The sequence below is a fragment of the Gigantopelta aegis genome, chromosome 15 (assembly GCF_016097555.1).
Source record: "Gigantopelta aegis isolate Gae_Host chromosome 15, Gae_host_genome, whole genome shotgun sequence".
Taxonomy (NCBI): domain Eukaryota; kingdom Metazoa; phylum Mollusca; class Gastropoda; order Neomphalida; family Peltospiridae; genus Gigantopelta; species Gigantopelta aegis.
Genome location: NC_054713.1, coordinates 500,423 through 518,966, shown reverse-complemented (window position 1 = coordinate 518,966; position 18,544 = coordinate 500,423). Strand labels below are relative to the sequence as shown.

At 38.5% G+C, this 18,544-nt stretch overlaps 3 protein-coding genes across 4 annotated transcripts in view; 2 read left to right on the top strand and 1 right to left on the bottom strand.

Moving 5' to 3' along the window:
• Positions 1 to 15,494, bottom strand: part of LOC121389900 (calmodulin-binding transcription activator 2-like) — a 76,554-nt gene extending 61,060 nt beyond the window's left edge. For both annotated transcript variants that reach the window (XM_041521563.1, XM_041521562.1), the window contains exons 1-5: positions 15,463 to 15,494; positions 3,035 to 3,128; positions 2,561 to 2,652; positions 1,839 to 1,906; positions 358 to 493 (exon numbers count right to left, since the gene is read on the bottom strand). In XM_041521563.1, coding sequence (XP_041377497.1) covers positions 358 to 493; positions 1,839 to 1,906; positions 2,561 to 2,652; positions 3,035 to 3,074 — 336 coding nt within the window. In that variant the 5' untranslated portion in view covers positions 3,075 to 3,128; positions 15,463 to 15,494. The remainder of the gene's footprint in view (positions 1 to 357; positions 494 to 1,838; positions 1,907 to 2,560; positions 2,653 to 3,034; positions 3,129 to 15,462) is intronic.
• LOC121390250 (tigger transposable element-derived protein 6-like) lies at positions 3,676 to 5,231 on the top strand. Its single transcript, XM_041522033.1, has 2 exons — positions 3,676 to 3,923; positions 4,391 to 5,231. Exons 1-2 carry the CDS (start codon positions 3,676 to 3,678, stop codon positions 5,229 to 5,231), a joined length of 1,089 nt encoding a protein of 362 aa, XP_041377967.1.
• Positions 15,495 to 17,200: 1,706 nt separating the features above from the next.
• The window catches only part of LOC121390249 (dnaJ homolog subfamily C member 11-like), a 42,658-nt gene continuing 41,314 nt past the window's right edge, over positions 17,201 to 18,544 (top strand). The window contains exon 1 of the mRNA XM_041522032.1: positions 17,201 to 17,275. Within this exon, the coding sequence (XP_041377966.1) occupies positions 17,201 to 17,275 (75 nt within the window). The remainder of the gene's footprint in view (positions 17,276 to 18,544) is intronic.

The following is an 18,544-nucleotide window of genomic DNA, read 5'->3' as shown; positions in this document are numbered from 1 at the left end:
CCTACTTCAATCCCAGCCTGGTATTATCTGTGTATAAATGAGAAACCTACTTCAATCCCAGCCTGGTATTATCTGTATATAAATGAGAAACCTACTTCAATCCCAGCATGGTATTATCTGTGTATTAATGAGAAAAATACTTCAATCCCAGCCTGGTATTAACTGTGTATAAATGAGAAACCTACTTCAATTCCAGCCTGGTATTATCTGTGTTTAAATGAGAAACCTACTTCAATTCCAGCCCGGTATTATCTGTATATAAATGAGAAACATACTTCAATCCCAGACTGGTATTATTTGTGTATAAATGAGAAACCTACTTCAATTCCAGCCTGGTATTATCAATGAGAAACCTACTTCAATTCCATGGACCTTCAACTTCATGTGATCTTCTCGAATGGTCTTGCCATCGCGGCGCTTCTTCCAGCAGTAGCCGTCCCTACGGTAACGGACGTGTTTCCGGTTGTACAGAAGTAGTGAGCCGCTTGGAGGTCTGCAACAGCACATTAAAAAAGTTAGTTTTTGTTTAATGACACCACTAGAGCACATTGATTTATTAATCAGCGGCTATAGGATGTCAAATATTTGGTAATTTTGATATATAGTCTTAGACAGCAATCTGCTACATTTTTTCATTAGTAGCAAGGGATCTTTTATATATGCACCATCCCACAGACAGGATAACACATACCATGGTCCTTGATATACCAGTCATGATGCACTGGCAGGAACGAGAAATAGCCAAATCGACGGGGATCGATCCTAGACTGACCATGCATCAGGCAATCGCTTTACCATTGGGTTACATCCAGTCCCTTTCAGACATCACTGCACTGAAAATAACTACAAGTATGTCTAAGCAACCGAGAATATTAAGTAGAACTACGCATAGCTAGTCAGATAATCTATAACTTAGTTTGGTCATGTCTAATTTCTTCAATACAATTGGATTTACCATTTTAAACAAGAGTACCGGTGAGGTACATGATATGCCCATCAGGAGTTTGATGGAAAACCATAGATATTAATGAATGTTATGTGTATGATTCAATTCTAATTATGTGAAAATTTTGCAATGGTAAACGGTCCTGACTTCAAAGGCTAAACAAGATTTTCCTATGATGTTCAGAATATAGACAAATTATTTGATTTATTTGTATCACAGTGACCTAGTAATTGTATGTGACATACCACCATCCCAAGTTGTTTCTACATGTGAGGTTTGATGGTCCTGTAGGCATCAGTATGCAAGATATGATCCGGACAAGTATTTACTGTTATATGCAGTAGACTGCGAAAAGTAGGTCACAGTGACCAAGTAATTGCATGTGACACACCACCTTCCAAATTTGTTCCTACATGTGAGGTTTGATGGTCCTATATGCATCTGTATGCAAGATATGATCCAGACAAGAAAAAGTTAACAGACTGACTATATACGGACGCCATAAAAACTGGGCTGGGGAGGGGGTGGACCCGCAGATGAGAGGAATGGTGAGTTCTGGACACATCAACTAAAGTATCAAGTAACGTGTGTGGCGTACCTGATTTTGAGTTCTCTATCAAGTAATGTGTGTGACTGATTTTGAGTTCCCTCCATTGCCAGTTTGTCAGGAGATGAGTGGAATGGTGGGTTTTGGACATATTTAACTAAAGTATCAAGTAACGAGTCACGTACCTGATTTTGAGTTCTCCATCAAGTAATGTGTGTGACACACCTTATTTTGAGGTCTCTATCAAATGACGTGTGTGACGTACCTCATTTTGAATTTTACATCAAGTAATGTGTGTGACATACCTGATATTGAGTTATCTATTAAAAAATGTGTGTGACGTACCTGATTTTGAGTTCCCTCCATTGCCAGTCCTTGTGGTCCTCGAATGCGATGAGGATTGATGCTATTTCCTACAAACAGAAGGCAGCAGTCAGATCACATTTGATATAGCAACATAGTGCTGGCTGTAGTTGTTAAATGTAGGTAGCACGAGCAGCATTTTAAGCTGTTTTTACCAAATTTAAAGTGAAAATTGGTGAATATATTTCAAAATATTTGCCAACCAATTAAAACATCCTCAAAAATCTCTCTCTCTCTCTCTGTCTCGCTCTCTCTCTCTCTCTCGCTCAGTATTATTTGGCAATAAAGTTACTTTGAAAAGTGTATGCTTTTTGTAGATATCTTCTGCCGTTTTAGCTGTTTTACTAATGGATACTTGGATTTTCTGAACAAATTTGCCAAACCATTGGAACATCCTGAAAAATCTCTCTTTCTCCATCTCTTGCATGTTGTTAAACAAGCGGGGTTTTTTAGGAATTTTTTTTTCCGTATATTTAAGTTCAAGGACCATAACTCTGTCAAAAATGGGTAAATCATCAGGAAAGTCAAACTTGATCTGTAATATATATGATAAAGCTATACACACAATTTTAGCTCCATAGCTCAAGGTATTGTAAAAAAGAAACGCCCAGAAAACTATATAAGGGACAGACGGACGGAGATGAAACCTATAGTCCCCTCTGGTTGTACCGATAGGGCACATATAAAACAAGAAACTGACTAACCTCATTGGTGTTCCACCTTTCTCGAGACACCGGCATCCGGGAACATGGTAGAATGTTAGCCAGCTGAGGTGGAAGGGAATCTTTGAGGTTGTCTGTAGGAACAAGGACAGAGTACATAACAGATTGAACATTGCACACATCAGCTTACAGTTTGTTCACATACTGTACATTACAAATCTATACATGTCGACATACCTGTTATATCGAGTTGGTTCACGTACTGTACAATACAGACGTCAACATATAGAGCTGGTACTGTACAACACAGACGTCGACATATCTGTTAAATAGCCTGAAAACTGCTGACGACCCTTCTATTGTACCGGTATATGGGTCAGCCTGCTCCAGATTACTGTACACTACAGACATCAACATACCTGTTATAAAATAGAGCTGGTTCACGCACTGTACAATACAGACATCGACATATCTGTTATATAGAGTTGGTACTGTACAACACAGACGTCGACATACCTGTTATATAGCCTGGAGACTCTGCGGACGACCCTTCCATTGTACACGGGTCAGCCTGCTCCAGGGAAGTCTCAACCACCTCTTACATAGCAATCTGAAATAACAATATATATAACAATATATATATATATATATATATATATATATATATATATACACACACACACAGTGAAACCTCGATAATCCAGACTCCAGTAGTCCGGAAACCCCGCCTTACGGACAGCAAAACCAAAAAACTAACTTCTTATGTTGTAAATGTGTTCGTTAATCCGGAAATTCGGCTTCCGGAACCAGACGGTCATTATTCAAAACGAACTGTAAAAAATAACAGCTTAATGCTTCGTTTAACCGGAGGCCATTTAAGAACTTGAAATCGTTTGATCGCAGATTAATTAGTAACTGCACCATTGTTGTGTGAACCGTAGCCGCCAACATGGCTGCACAGGGTATCACACCTCGGCTTTGTTTGAAGCGAGGCTGCGTAGTGTTTACTTATCTGCGGTCGTTAACACATGCCTTTGAACAGTTAATTAATACGAATTGTCTATGCTTGGGAATGCTGGTTTGAGCAACAGTAATCAACTGGAGATTGCATAAAACATCCGTGGATGTTACTTTGATACAAATCGCTTTTTATTGTCATGGCTAGCCAACAGAAAAAACGAAAACGTCACGAAATTACAGCATTTGAGAAACGAGAAATATGTCAGTACAAACTAACGAATACGAAAGCCAGTCTAGACAGCATGTCAAAACATTTTGGTAACACCTTTGGTCACGAAATCAGAAAATCAACGATTGGTGACATTCTCAAAAATAAAGAAAAATGGCTGAAGATTGCAGAGGACGAAGCGTCACTCTCACGGGCTCGAAATGCCAAGAACCAAAAGTTAGAAGAGGCGTTGTACTTATGGTTAAGTGACATATCTAGCAAAAATACAGCTATTAACGATAAAATGTTGATAGAAAAAGCCAAAAATCTGGGAGAAAAAATAAACATCACTAATTTTGCCTACTCCCGAGGGTGGTTAGCACGTTTCAAGTCTCGCCATAATGTTACCAAGCGTGTGTATGAAGGTGAAGCGTAAAGCGCCCACAAAACTGCAGTTGTCAAGGGAAGGGAAGAACTGAAAGAAGTACTGAAAAGCTACGAGCTTCAGGATATTTTCAATTTGGATGAAACTGGACTTTTCTTCAAACTAGGGCCAAACTATACACATTAGCGTCTAAACCAGTGAAAGGTGTGAAACGTTCAAAAGAAAGGATAACAATTGCAGTGTGTGCTAATGCTACGGGGGATATCAAAATCAAACCGTTTGTGATCGCGAAAGCATGACGGCCACGTTGTTTTGACAGTGATTTTAATCCGGAGGTGTATGTGCGATACCGAAACAACAAAAAGGCGTGGATGTCTTCAGATCTGTTTTGTGATTGGCTGAGAGCGTTTGATCGGCAAATGAAGTCACGCGGCCAACATGTGATTCTCCTTGTTGATAATGCCGCCAGTCATTCTTGTAAAGATACGGCGTTGTCTCATGTGAAAGTGCATTTTCTTCCCCCAAATACCACTGCACACATCCAGCCAATGGATGGCGGTATAATTAGTGCGTTCAAAGCTCACTACAGAAGGTATTTAGTTTGGCTCTTTCTAAAATGTGTTGAAGATGGGGAAGCGCAAGTGGTCAACTTGAGACAGGCGTTGAGATTTGTTAAACAGTCGTGGGGAGAGGTGACAAGTGCAACGATCCGCAACTGTTACAAGCATGTAGATATCCTTCCCAATACTGATGACGATGATGAAGATGATTTGGTGCTTTCCGAGTTACGTGATTTGTTGAAGTCCCATCAAAATTCCGCTGACGAAGGAGGTTCTGTTCTGACAGCAGAGGAATATGTGGACGCCGACATCATGGAAGAAACCGGCCGCTCACTGACAGATGGCGACATACTGCAACTTGTAGGTGAACAAACAACACCTGAACCGGCTGAACCCAGTGATGACGATGACAATGATGTTTTACCACAACCAGCCCCTTCAGCAAATGACGCAAGACAGCATATTGAATCACTTAAGAGGTACTTTGAAACCACTGGAGATGAATCGAACTTAGAACTTGTATTAAAGATGCAGATGTTGTTTGAATCAAACTGTTCGGTTAAACAACCAATCATCACAGAATATTTTATAAAGCACTGAAACTACGGGAACCAAAGCTGTGTACTGTATACAATGTATGTTTTAAAAAAAAGAAAGAAAGAAATGTTTTATTTAACGACGCACTCAACACATTTTATTTACGGTTATATGGCGTCAGACATATGGTTAAGGACCACACAGATTTTGAGAGGAAACCCGCTGTCGCCACTACATGGGCTACTCTTTCCGATTAGCAGCAAGGGATCTTTTGTTTGCACTTCCCACAGGCAGGATAGCACAAACCATGGCTTTTGTTGAGCCAGTTATGGATCACTGGTCGGTGCAAGTGGTTTACACCTACCCATTGAGCCTTGCTGAGCACTCACTCAGGGTTTGGAGTCGGTATCTGGATTAAAAAAAACATGCCTCGACTGGGATCCGAACCCAGTACCTACCAGCCTGTAGACCGATGGCCTGCCACGACGCCGGTGTTTTAAAAAAAAAATTAAAAAAAAAAAATGTGTAGTTGAATTTTATATTTTTTACTTTTTTATTAGTGGTTTGTAATTCAAAGGAGATTACTCTAGGGACGATTCAGTACTCCGGAAATTCGTTAGTCCGGACGTTTAAAAAAACAAAACATACTGTCCGGATTATCGAGGTTTCACTGTATATATATATATATATATATATATACTCTTCAAAAAAAGAAACACAAAAGGGTACAAATGGGTTATAACTCCGATTTTATGTTTCCTACCGGTTCATGCTTTGTAACTATAAGGTCATTGCATGTCCCAAACACATTCCCACGGTTACATTTGATAAAACGCAGCTACTGTACAATAAAGTTCCAAAATGTGAATATTCGCAAAAACGCAGCCACGTGCAAACCATGTCACCACTGCACGTGCGTTGTCTGCACGTGCAACATGAACACCGACAGTATAAAAGTGCAGGGTGTTCGCTTGCCTGGCCTCTGTATCTGGCCGACAGTTGACAATCCTGGACATGTCACGTCTCAGTGAACCGCAGAGAAACAATGCCATCGGCCGACTAGACGCAGGCGAATCCAGAACGGCCGTTGCCAGGGCATTCCATGTGTCCCCAAGCACCATCTCCAGACTGTGGGACCGTTACCAGCAACATGGATCAACACGTGACCTCCCTAGATCCGGTCGACCACGGGCCACTACCCCCGGGCAGGACCGCTACATCCGGGTACGCCATCTTCGGGAACGATTGACTACTGCCACCTCCACAGCCGCAGCAATACCAGGTTTGCGCAGGATATCCGACCAGACCGTACGGAACCGCCTACGTGAGGTAGGAATTCGTGCCAGACGTCCAGTTCGAGGTGTCATCTTAACACCACAACACCGTCGACTCCGACTGCAGTGGTGCCAGATTCATCGACAATGGCCTCAACTGCGATGGAGACAGGTGTGGTTCAGTGACGAGTCCCGATTTCTGCTCCGACGTCATGATGGAAGATGTCGCGTGTATAGGCGTCGTGGTGAACGTTATGCGGCAAACTGCGTGCAGGAAGTGGACAGATTCGGCGGGGGTAGTGTCATGGTGTGGGCAGCCATCTCACACACTGGCAAAACTGACCTGGTCCACGTGCAGGGCAACCTGAATGCACAGGGTTACATTGACCAGATCCTCCGGCCACACATCGTTCCAGTTATGGCCAACGCCAACGCAGTGTTCCAACATGACAACGCCAGGCCTCACACAGCACGTCTCACAACGGCTTTCCTACAGAACAACAACATTAATGTCCTTCCTTGGCCATCGATATCACCGGATTTGAACCCAATTGAGCATCTATGGGACGAGTTGGACCGACGCCTCCGACAGCGACAACCACAGCCCCAGACCCTGCCCGAGCTGGCAGCAGCCTTGCAGGCCGAGTGGGCCACCATCCCCCGGGACGTCATCCGTACTCTGGTTGCTTCAATGGGCAGGCGGTGCCAGGCGGTTGTCAACACACGCGGAGGCCACACCCGGTATTGACTCCAGATGACCTTGACCTTGGTGGTGTGTCCTATCACTTACTCACAATGGACTAGAGTGAATTGTGAACAATCCTGCAACATTTGGTAATTATCGGACTCACCATTCAATAATTAAATCAATTCTCCAAATGTTACGACAATGTGGTTTTGCGTTTCTTCTTTTGAAGAGTATATATATATATATATATATATATATATATATATATAAATATATATATAATTTAAAATTTTCTGATGGGTTCCTATGATCACAAGGCACGGAACCAAAAAAGTGTTTCCCCATGAAATTTGAAATCCTATGGCCTGCCACTAGTGGTATCAGAGCAATCAATTCATTACATGGGACAACATTTCAAAACAGAAAGTCACTTCACGTGAGTTTTACTAAAATAACCAATTGTTCATATATAAAACTTTTAATTTCAAAATGTCATTGTTCACCATGTAACCGATTGTCAATTCTCGTGATTTTAAAATTACATAACCAACACGCGAACAGAACACCAATTCTCGTGAAATATTGTGCCCTGCATTAAAAAAAAAGAAGAACAGAACAATGTTATTCCACATTAGGAGTTCACTTTCAAAAATATTTCTTGAAAATATTATTTGTATTTTAATCGGTGCACTCAAACAAATGCCCGTGATTCACCCTGTCGCAAAACAGACATATTATTTTGATATATAGATTGATCTATATATATATTTGTCAACGATTCAACTACATTAAAGTTGAGTCAGCTTATACATCGTACCAACCTTTTTGTACCAGAGTAAGGGTTCGCCTATCTATAGTCAGCTAATACACAGCCGATGATACATCAAATTGTTGTTGTTTTGGTTTTGGGTTTTTAACAGAGGTTGGGTGCTTGATGCGGTGAACTCGTATGGAAACTAACTCGTATGAACAGAAAACTCGTATGGAAAACGAACTCGTATGTAAAAAAAATAACGGTGAACTCGTATGGGGATGTATGGATATGCAGATATACTTTGATATTTCTCTTAAATGTGTATTTTGTATACATACTTCTTATTTATGTCACCATCAGTCAACTATTTGCCTGTCAACCAGTCGCATTCCACGACATGATGTCGTCTTGTTACTGGTCGGTGACAAACCACACAAGGTGTGTCTGCCATTTTTCCGAGTGAAGTTTTTTATTATTATTGATTTTAACTTATTTTCGTGCTTACATCCAATTAAGGTTCAAGCATGCTGTCCTGGGCACACACCTCAGCTATCTGGGCTGCCTGTCCACGACAGTGGGTTAGTTGACCAAGTTGTTAGTTTGTTAGTGAGAGAGATTAGGGTGTAGTGGCCTTACACCTACCCATTGAGCCCTTAAGTTTAAGCTTAAGAACTCGCTCTGGGTTGGAGCCGGTACCGGGCTGCGAACCCTGTAGTCCGATGGCTTAATCACTGCGCCACTGAGGCCGGTTTCCGAGTGAAGTTAACTGGGTGGATTTTGGAGCGACTTTTTATAGTTTTAGTTTTAAGCATTGAATTCAGTGTTATGTTAAATTACTCTGATCCACAGCTGGGGCATAGGTGTCAATTTAATAAGTAAACAGATTAGTTTAGGGAGAAGTGCTCAAATACAGGGCATCATCCCGTGTCGGACTGATGTCAAAAGAATATAACGGCGATGTGTAATCCATTGTTAATTGATGAACAAAAACGGTAATAAAAACCAATCAAAACATGCATGTCATTAGACTTATTTCCTGTGACAGAAACTGTAAACAATGCATGCATGTTTTGCATTTCTCACTAGCCTGAACTTAAAAACCACTAGCCATGGACGTCGGGCTTACAGATTTGTCAAACTCTGCATAAAAACTACACACAAGTTGCTATACAGTATTGGATATATCAGTTTGTAATTTCCATATGAGTTCACTGCATTTCCCCCCATACGAGTAAGTCTTCCATACGAGTTCACTTCTGGATTTCCATACGAGTTCACTGCATTTTCCCCCATACGAGTAAGTTTTCCATAAGAGTTCACCGCAAGCCCTTGATGCGTGGTCGGTCTGGGATCAAGCCCCGTTGGTGGGCCACAGGGAAAGTCTTTTCAAATGAGGTCAAACCCAATCATTTGATTAGATCCACCAAAGTGGTTGAATCCTGCAACCCAAGCACCTCAAACGAGAGTTCAACCGATTGAGCGAAAACCCACCCCGTTTCTGCTCCAACACTATATGTTAAAATTACAAAATGTTTTACCTCCAATAGCCCATGATTAATAAATCAATGTGCACTAGTGGTGTCGTTAAACAAAACAAGCTTTACACAGCGAAAATTATTTTTGAGTGCATAGTTAGATGCAGCTGACAGGGTATCAGGTCGTTTCGTAACCATACCGTTTCATAACCAAAAGCATACCAGTTCATACCCAAAGGCATACCAGTTCGTAACCAGAGGAACATCGGCATACCAGTTCGTACCCACATTTGTACATGTTATTTAATGAAAAACAAAACAACAAAAATCCAAGCCAACTGCATTTTAATAATTAGCGATTAGATCATGTCAAGCGAAGTCAACTTATTTGTTAATATATTTCAAACACATAACATTTTTCTTTTTACATGACAAAAAACATTTTATGTACAAACATAATAATATTTACAAACATAGTAATATTAACATAATTATATATAGAGATATTGAAACCCAGTACATTCATACAATTGTATTTATGGTAAAGGTAAATGTGAAATTAATAAAAACTTATATGTTGGGCTTTCCAGACGGTTCGTCCACTGGACGATTCGTTCACGGGCGATTAGTCCACTCACGTCGGACAATTCGTCTACTCAATGACTGCATTTTTTTCAAACATATTAATAGTTAGATCGCCATAAATTCCATATACTGCTGGGCGAAATCGCCGTACTATATATATCTAACTAAAGAGGAATTTTATTATTTAAAATGTTTATATTACTATCATTTACTGCATGAAATGATACGAACAATGTTCAAATCAAATGTGATGTGTCCTTTTTTTCTGTCTTTGCCCGTTAGCTAGTGTTTGTATTCTGCCGATCGAAGCGGGGCGAAATCGCTGTATATCGCCGTAAGGCCCCTGCTGTTGAAGCTGGGCGAAATTGCCGTAGTTTTGTCCGGACTTAGGCTACTTTGGGGTGTATGTACATAGTGTATGTAAATTGAAGGGACTGTCGCTATTTCTGCATACAACTATTAACAGCCATTCTTGAAGAAATTTTATCACGTACAACGAAATGCGTATAACCTAAGTATATATAGCAAAATTCGAATGCGAATGATACCTGTCCAACTTGTGCCGAACATTTTATAGCTACAATGTATTAACACATTTAAGTGGTTGTAACAACAGTATGATTGGTAATCAATTAGCAAGATAATCTGTTTAAATCTACAATGCTGTATTAATTGGAACAACAAACGATGTCGGTGTTTCTTGTGAGTATAGTTTTCTCGCAGTGACCACTGTGCATACCGTTTTAAAGACGATTAACACTAATAATAGTGAACTCTAATCAACATATAGACATAAACTGTTATAATGAATTATAATCATCTGCATTACAGTATTAACTTTTAAAATACAGAAACAATTTCCCTGTAATGAAACTGAAATCGTGAAATGCTAATAAGCAATATATATCTTTATATCTGTCCTTGTATCTTATCTCGTTAGTTTTCTGTTACTGGTAATTTAATGTGATCAGTTCTATAAAACCGTAGATGTAAAGAACATATCGAAAAAAGAAAACATACACAAGCTTTTAGTTTGAAATTTTATTAATTTGTAACATTAACATGTTCTCAAATATATAAGTGTACTATAAAATGGAACACACAAACATGTTGGCGACCACGCCCAACTTTTTGAGAAACCAATATCAAACCCAAAACATGCACTGAATAATAATAAGCTTAAAGTACTGTCAGTCGGGCCAACTTTGTTGTATACAGTATGGAAGACAGAAAACAGACAGATTGAGTTTCAGTTTGAATTTTATTAATGTGTTACATTAATATGTTCTCAAACAATAAGTAAGTGTACAATGAAATGGTACACAAAACGTCGGCAATCTCGCCCAACCTTGCTGATATGGAGTAAACTGAACAAAAGCAATGACAGAAAAAACAAAAGCTTGGGAATAAAGAACAGTATCAAATCCAAAACATTAATTAAATATTATTATAATAACCAATTTATTGTAATAAACAGTGACATTCCCGTCTGCTTATATGTATATAGAGTACGGCGATTTCGCCCAGCAGTATATGGAATTTACGGCTATCTCGCCCGTGGCGAGATCACCTGGGCGAGATCGACCGGTGGCGAAATCGCCGGACTCCTTATTTCTTTGACATTGTAATCATTTCTCAACATTATTTTGTGGTATACTATAATCAAAAAAGTAAAATAGAGTTAAAATTCAACATTAATATCCAGTTTTTATTAACCGTTTGTATTCATTATCATGCGGACGATTCGTCCACTCGCTCGTACATTATCTCACGTCACGATGAGGTAAATAGGTAATGCAAGCCTCCGCGTCGTAAGACTTTATTACCATGCCATGTTCTCCTTCAATGGCGTAAATTCTACCCTCCCTCGTCACATGTTATCCCCATATGCCTAATAACCTCGAAATAAAATAAAACCTCATTGTCTTCAATTCCAATTTAATTAAATGTTGTTTTAGACGCTACTGGATCCAACTTGGTGAAACAAGCTTAAGCTAATTACTTCACAATATCACAATAGAGGACAGGGCCCCGTTTTACGAAGATACCTTTGCGCTAAGATCACCTTAAATGCATTATGTAGCTATGCACTTAAGGTGATCTTAACGCTAAGATCACTTCGTAAAACGGAGCCCTGTACACTTAATTGGTAAAGCAAACAGAAACCAAACAAGTTGAAAGGGAAGGGCTAAAGATTATCTTTACTGGGCATATTGTATTAAAAACATCCTACGACATGTAGCGTGAAAGGTGTACATTATAGAAACAAACAATAACCGAATAAATAGAAACGCCAAAGAATTATGTCTGCAGAGCATTGTTATAAAAACATCTACCAAGTGTAATCTAATGCAATATAATTTATTTTCACCTTTGTAAATTTATGACAGCAAAAAAAAAAACACGGTAAAATATATCTAGTAGTTCACATTATTTAGCCCCGTGGCCGAGATGTCTGGGCCGAGTTGTCTGGTCCCCGAATCGTCCGGAACTGATTTTTTGTAGTGGACGAATCGTCTCGAGTTCCTCAGTGGACGAATTTTCAGTGGACGAATCGTCCGTGGACGAATCGTCCAGTGGACGAATCGACTGCATCCCTATGTTGGTATATTTCTCAAAACTTTCAAAATGTGACTTATTCCCTATTTAGCACCGAGTCCTTCAATTATTGACAAGTGAAAGTAGCATTATGAACTTTTAAATTTGCATATGACATGAAATTTGCATACCGTTATTACACGGGTTAATACAATCAAATATTAAATGGGTTTATGACAAAAGAATTGCTCTTTGGCTACGAAAAGGTATGCTTTTTGGTTACGAAATGGCATGCTTCAGTGATGCACAGCACATAATTGCTCATTTAATGCTTATAAAAGATACCGAGTGATTATTACAACACATTTTTTGCTAAATGTTACAATATGTTTGTAATATAACATTATAATTGTGTATTTAAAAAATATATTAATGTTAGGTGTAATGTATGACATTATTTAATTGGAGTCCGGCGATTTCGCCACCGGTCGATCTCGCCCGGGTGATCTCGCCACGGGCGAGATAGCCGTAAATTCCATATACTGCTGGGCGAAATCGCCGTACTCTATATACATATAAGCAGACGGGAATGTCACTGTTTATTACAATAAATTGGTTATTATAATAATATTTAATTAATGTTTTGGGTTTGATACTGTTCTTTATTCCCAAGCTTTTGTTTTTTCTGTCACTGCTTTTGTTCAGTTTACTCCACATCAGCAAGGTTGGGCGAGATCGCCGACGTTTTGTGTACCATTTCATTGTACACTTACTTATTGTTTGAGAACATATTAATGTAACACATTAATAAAATTCAAACTGAAACTCCATCTGTCTGTTTTCTGTCTTCCATACTGTTTACAACAAAGTTGGCCCGACTGACTAAGCTTATTATTATTCAGTGCATGTTTTGGGTTTGATATTGGTTTCTCAAAAAGTTGGGCGGAGTAAACAGAAACAAAAAATAATAATATATAAACATCCACACAATGAGTTTATAAGGTAATTAATGTTAGTAATATAAACATTTTAAATCATAAAATTCCTCTTTAGTTAGATATATACAACCGTGTCCAGTGTATCGACGCGTCCGGTGATTCAGCGCACTTGGTATTTTGCTTATGTACGCTTAGGAAGTTGTCATCTTCTCTGTGTTTTTAACGAATTAAAGTTCAATTCCTTTTTTAAATGGTTAATCAAGTATCAATATATTTGATAAGGGTGCAATTTTTTTTTTTTTAGATCTATCAATAATTATATCATAATTTAAAAATAAATCATTCACCTGTTTTCGTGTATATAAACGCGAAGTAGGTCAGCCTTATTGATATTAAGAACGTTAAAACCAGTCTAAAACACCTTTCCCGCATTTTTAAAATTATAGTAAACAGTATAAATGTAATTATTTTTGTTCGGTTATTTTTATTTAAATTGAAAAGGAAAACACAGACAAATGCAAATAAAACGAAAGTTTTACACCTTAATTGACAGTCATTTCAGTTCACACTTGTCACATTGTTATAAAAAATAAAAGCGAAATAAGATCCAGTGTGTGCACAATCTACCCGAAAAAAATAAAATCCATGTAGGCATCTTAGCCATGCATGATAATGAACATTTATGCATCTGCAGTATTGTGCCACTCAAGAAAACGATTCCGAAACTGATCATGAGATGGGTCATGTGTGATCGTTCATTTTCATAGTAATATTTTTAACAAGACAAAACAAAAAAGTACTAAAATAATTCTGGGACAATAGTGTAGCGTTTAGGGCTAAAAGTAAGGTCATGGGCGGTTTATAATTAGCGGGGGTCAATGATCTACATCTACTGCGTCGAATCACCGGACATGCAAATCGTTTCGGATACAAGGGGGTGCCTATATTTATGCACCATTTTAAAATGTTTATTTACTACAGACATAAAACAGTTTGTAGTGTATTTCAGATTATGCACTTCTTCATTGGTGAGAGACGCATTTTATTAAATATTTCACAATGTTCACATAGAAACTGGTCCTTGAAAGCTTAGGTGCGCCGATACACCAGACAGCACTGTACACAGTACATGACCTCACTTTTAGCCTATAAACGCTACACTATTGTCCCAGAATTATTTTAGTACTTTTTTGTTTTGTCTTGTTAAAAATATTACTATGAAAATGAACGATCAATGTGTAAAATGATGAAAGGTGTAAAATTTTCGTTTTGTTTGCATTTTCCTGTGTTTTCTTTTTCGGTTTAAATAAAAAAATAACCCAACAAAAATAATTACATTTATACTGTTTACTATCATTTTTAAAATGCGGGAAAGGTGTTTTTAGACTGGTTTTAACATTCTTAATATCAATAGGGATGACCTACTTCGCGTTTATAAACACGAAAACAGGTGAATGATTTATTTTGAAATTATTATATAATTATTTATAATTCTAAAAAAAATAATTAATTCCACCCTTAAAAATAAATATGTTGATACTTGATTAACCATTGAAAAAGGAATTGAACTTTAATTCGTTAAAAACTCCGACAACATGACAACTTCCTAAGCATACTCATGCAAAATACCAAGTGCGCCGAATCATCATACGCGCCGATACACCGGACACGGTTGTATAGTACGGCGATTTCGCCCAGCAGTATATGGAATTTACGGCGATTTCGCCCGTGGCGAGATCGACCGGTGGCGAGATCGCCCTACTTCATTTAATTGGTTACGAACTGGTATGCTAGTGGTTACGAAACGGTATGGTACGAACGGGTTTGGGTACGAAACGTCTAGAAACCAGTTGTGAGCATCGTATTTGGCAAAAAAATTCTTCAGCTAATCTAATACTTGTTTTGTAACATGCTAACAAACAGCTTAAAGGAGTATAATATTTTGCAGAAAATGCAATAATTACATATCTTTGGAACAAGTTAAATGCATGCACAACGCATAAATCTATGAAACTATCAGTCATTTTGTTCTACAAAATTACCTTTCTGCGGGTTCTGTCTTTGCATCTGTCAGCCATAATATAGGTTAGTGCGCATGCGTTACCGGAAATAAGTAGAAAAAACAAAAGTTATGACATCTCATGCCATAGTTCAAACGTTACGCAACAAGAAAGAAACAAAACAAAACTTTTATAAATTTAAAGACCTATTGAATACATTTTAACTACAGCCATATGGTGTAGGACATATCGTTGAGAACATAAATAATTCGAGAAGAAACTCGATGCTGCCACTTCAAGTTCATGGACTATGCTACTCTTCCATTAGCAGCAATAAAGGATATTTTTTTATTTCTCATCTGAAAGCGGCAAAGCCAGTATGATTATCTCAGACAGGATAGTAGTTTACATATCACGGCCTTTGATATACCAGTTGTGAATGAGAAATAGCCCAAATAGGCTAGCCGCTGTATGAAGGGAAGGGAACTATTTTAACGTGCCCACATCCTTACGGTTCAGGCACGCCGACCATGGATTCAGGTACTGACTTAGCCAGTTCGCGATTCCATGGCCAGAGGGCCGCTGTATGATTACCACTGGACTACGTTCCGCGGGTTATATAGCGAAAACGGAACCTAGCGTTGACTGAAACGGCACCCAAATGTATGGCTATATGGCTAAAACGCAAATAAATTTTTAAAATAAAATGTATGGATAAATTGATAGCAGAATCATAACAAGATCAATAAAACGACAGCTATATTAATAATTTATTACAGTTGTTTTAATCTATGTCCATGTAGCTTATATAGCTAAACGTCGTCAAAATGCAGACACTCGTATTTATAATCTAACTGTCACTGCAACAAACGTTTTGTTATCTGCCAAACAGTCTACAGGTGTTTGTAGAAAATATGCGTAGTTTACAATATTCAATCAACATTTAATAAAGCCAAGACATTTTAAAGGGAAAAACTTTGCTAGTCGTTGTTGTTTTGTTATTTTTGTTTTATTTTTAGGAGTTGGTTTTTATTATTATTATTTATTCGCTAATAATTGTAGGGCCTATTGTTGTTTTCACAGTAAATTTAATTGGATATTGTTTATTGTTATATCTAGGCAAAGAAAATTGTTCCATTTTGGTAGTGGTTCCGTTTTAACCTGATCTCCATTCCGCCCCGCTTAAGCAATAACCCCTCCCCTAAAAAAAAACAAAAAAACAAAAACAAAAAAAAACCCCAAAAAAACCCAACAACAAAATAATAATAATAAAACATACACTACTTAAAATATATCTCCTTTTTCTTTATTCTGTCCACCACACCCTACCCCCACCCCAAATCACCATTACAGTATCCTAAGGGTTTCCCCAGAATTGATTACTTAGATAAGAACAATAATGTATAACGCATGCAATCCCCTACGGTCGATGCGCGGTCGGTCTAGAATCGATCCCCGTCGATGGGCGCATCGGGCTATTTCTCGTTCCAGCCAGTGCACCACGACTGGTATATCAAAGGCCGTGGTATGTACTACCCTGTTTGTGGGATGTTGCATATAAAAGATCCCTTGCTGCTAATCGAAAAGAGTACCCCATGAAGTTGCGACAGCGGGTTTCCTCTCTCAATATCTGTGTGGTCCTTAACCATATGTCTAACGCCATATAGCCGTAAATAAAATGTGCTGAGTGCGTCGTTAAATAAAACATTCTCTAGCTTCTTCTTCCATCGTCGAACAGGGTTCAAGGTGAAAAGGGGGGATTTACAACAAAAGAGGAAGAATGGATGCGCCCTTCGCAGACGAGGAGGATCTTTTTCAAAGTGACTTTTACTCGCTTCTTAATGTCAGCAAAGATGTAAGTGCATAATATCATCACTAGAATCGTTCATTCTCACTGTTCTTTTAATTCATATCTAAAACAACAGCAACAGCACCATACTAACAAACCTAATTCTTCATCGGCCACACGAAAGACACCGGAACGTGACGTAATCTGGTTCTTGTACACGAGTGAGCTAGACTTTCAAGTGCGGACACTTTCAAAAATAATAATTAATATGAATTTAAGGTGATATCTAGAGAAAAGCCAGATTCCTGTTCAGTATTTATTTATTCACTGTGCCCGTCGTTTTCAAACAAACTACTCTGGTCCACACTTTCCAACAAGTGTTACAATGACACAGACTGAGACTCGTGACAGAGTCAGACACTGCCAAGTTCTGAAGTTGAACACTCATTGATTGACTTTTTGAAAGAAGTATCCCCCCCCCCCCCTCCCACACACACACTCTCCTTGATTTTTCAAAAACAAACTAACTTGTTCTGCCCAATTGCTTCTGTTGAAAGAGTCATTTATGGTGTCTCGCATTAAGGACCATTATATAACTTACATACTCCTACTGTCAGGGTTTCTTCCAGAATACAAAGGGTAAAGTGGCAAGACTTCCGATCGTTCCAGCATTCAGTATATTCAGGGTTAGGGTTAATGATAGTATTAGCATGCTGGAACATTCGAAAGTCTTTCCGGTGAAGTTATGTACCCAAAAATCTTGGAAATTAGCCCGGAGAGTTTTGACTACTGATTTCTCACTCAAACTACCAGTTGTCTGAATTTGGTAGTCGACCACGCTACCAAATTGTTTGGCATGTCCAGTCGAAGTAGGGCGATCTCGCCACGGGCGAAATCGCCGTAAATTCCATATACTGCTGGGCGAAATCGCCGTACTATATATTTAACTAAAGAGGAATTTTATGATTTAAAATGTTTATATTACTAACATTAATTACCTTATAAACTCATTGTGTGGATGTTTATATATTATTATTTTTTGTTTCTGTTTACTCCGCCCAACTTTTTGAGAAACCAATATCAAACCCAAAACATGCACTGAATAATAATAAGCTTAAAGTACTGTCAGTCGGGCCAACTTTGTTGTAAACAGTATGGAAGACAGAAAACAGACAGATGGAGTTTCAGTTTGAATTTTATTTATGTGTTACATTAATATGTTCTCAAACAATAAGTAAGTGTACAATGAAATGGTACACAAAACGTCGGCGATCTCGCCCAACCTTGCTGATGTGGAGTAAACTGAACAAAAGCAATGACAGAAAAAACAAAAGC

Excerpts from the sequence above, each read along its gene's own strand:
- LOC121390250 (XM_041522033.1), top strand. The coding sequence starts at position 3,676 with ATGGCTAGCCAACAGAAAAAACGAAAACGTCACGAAATTACAGCATTT. Across the intron at positions 3,924-4,390 it reads CGAAATGCCAAGAACCAAAA|TGATTTTAATCCGGAGGTGT; the intron begins GTTAGAAGAGGC and ends TTGTTTTGACAG.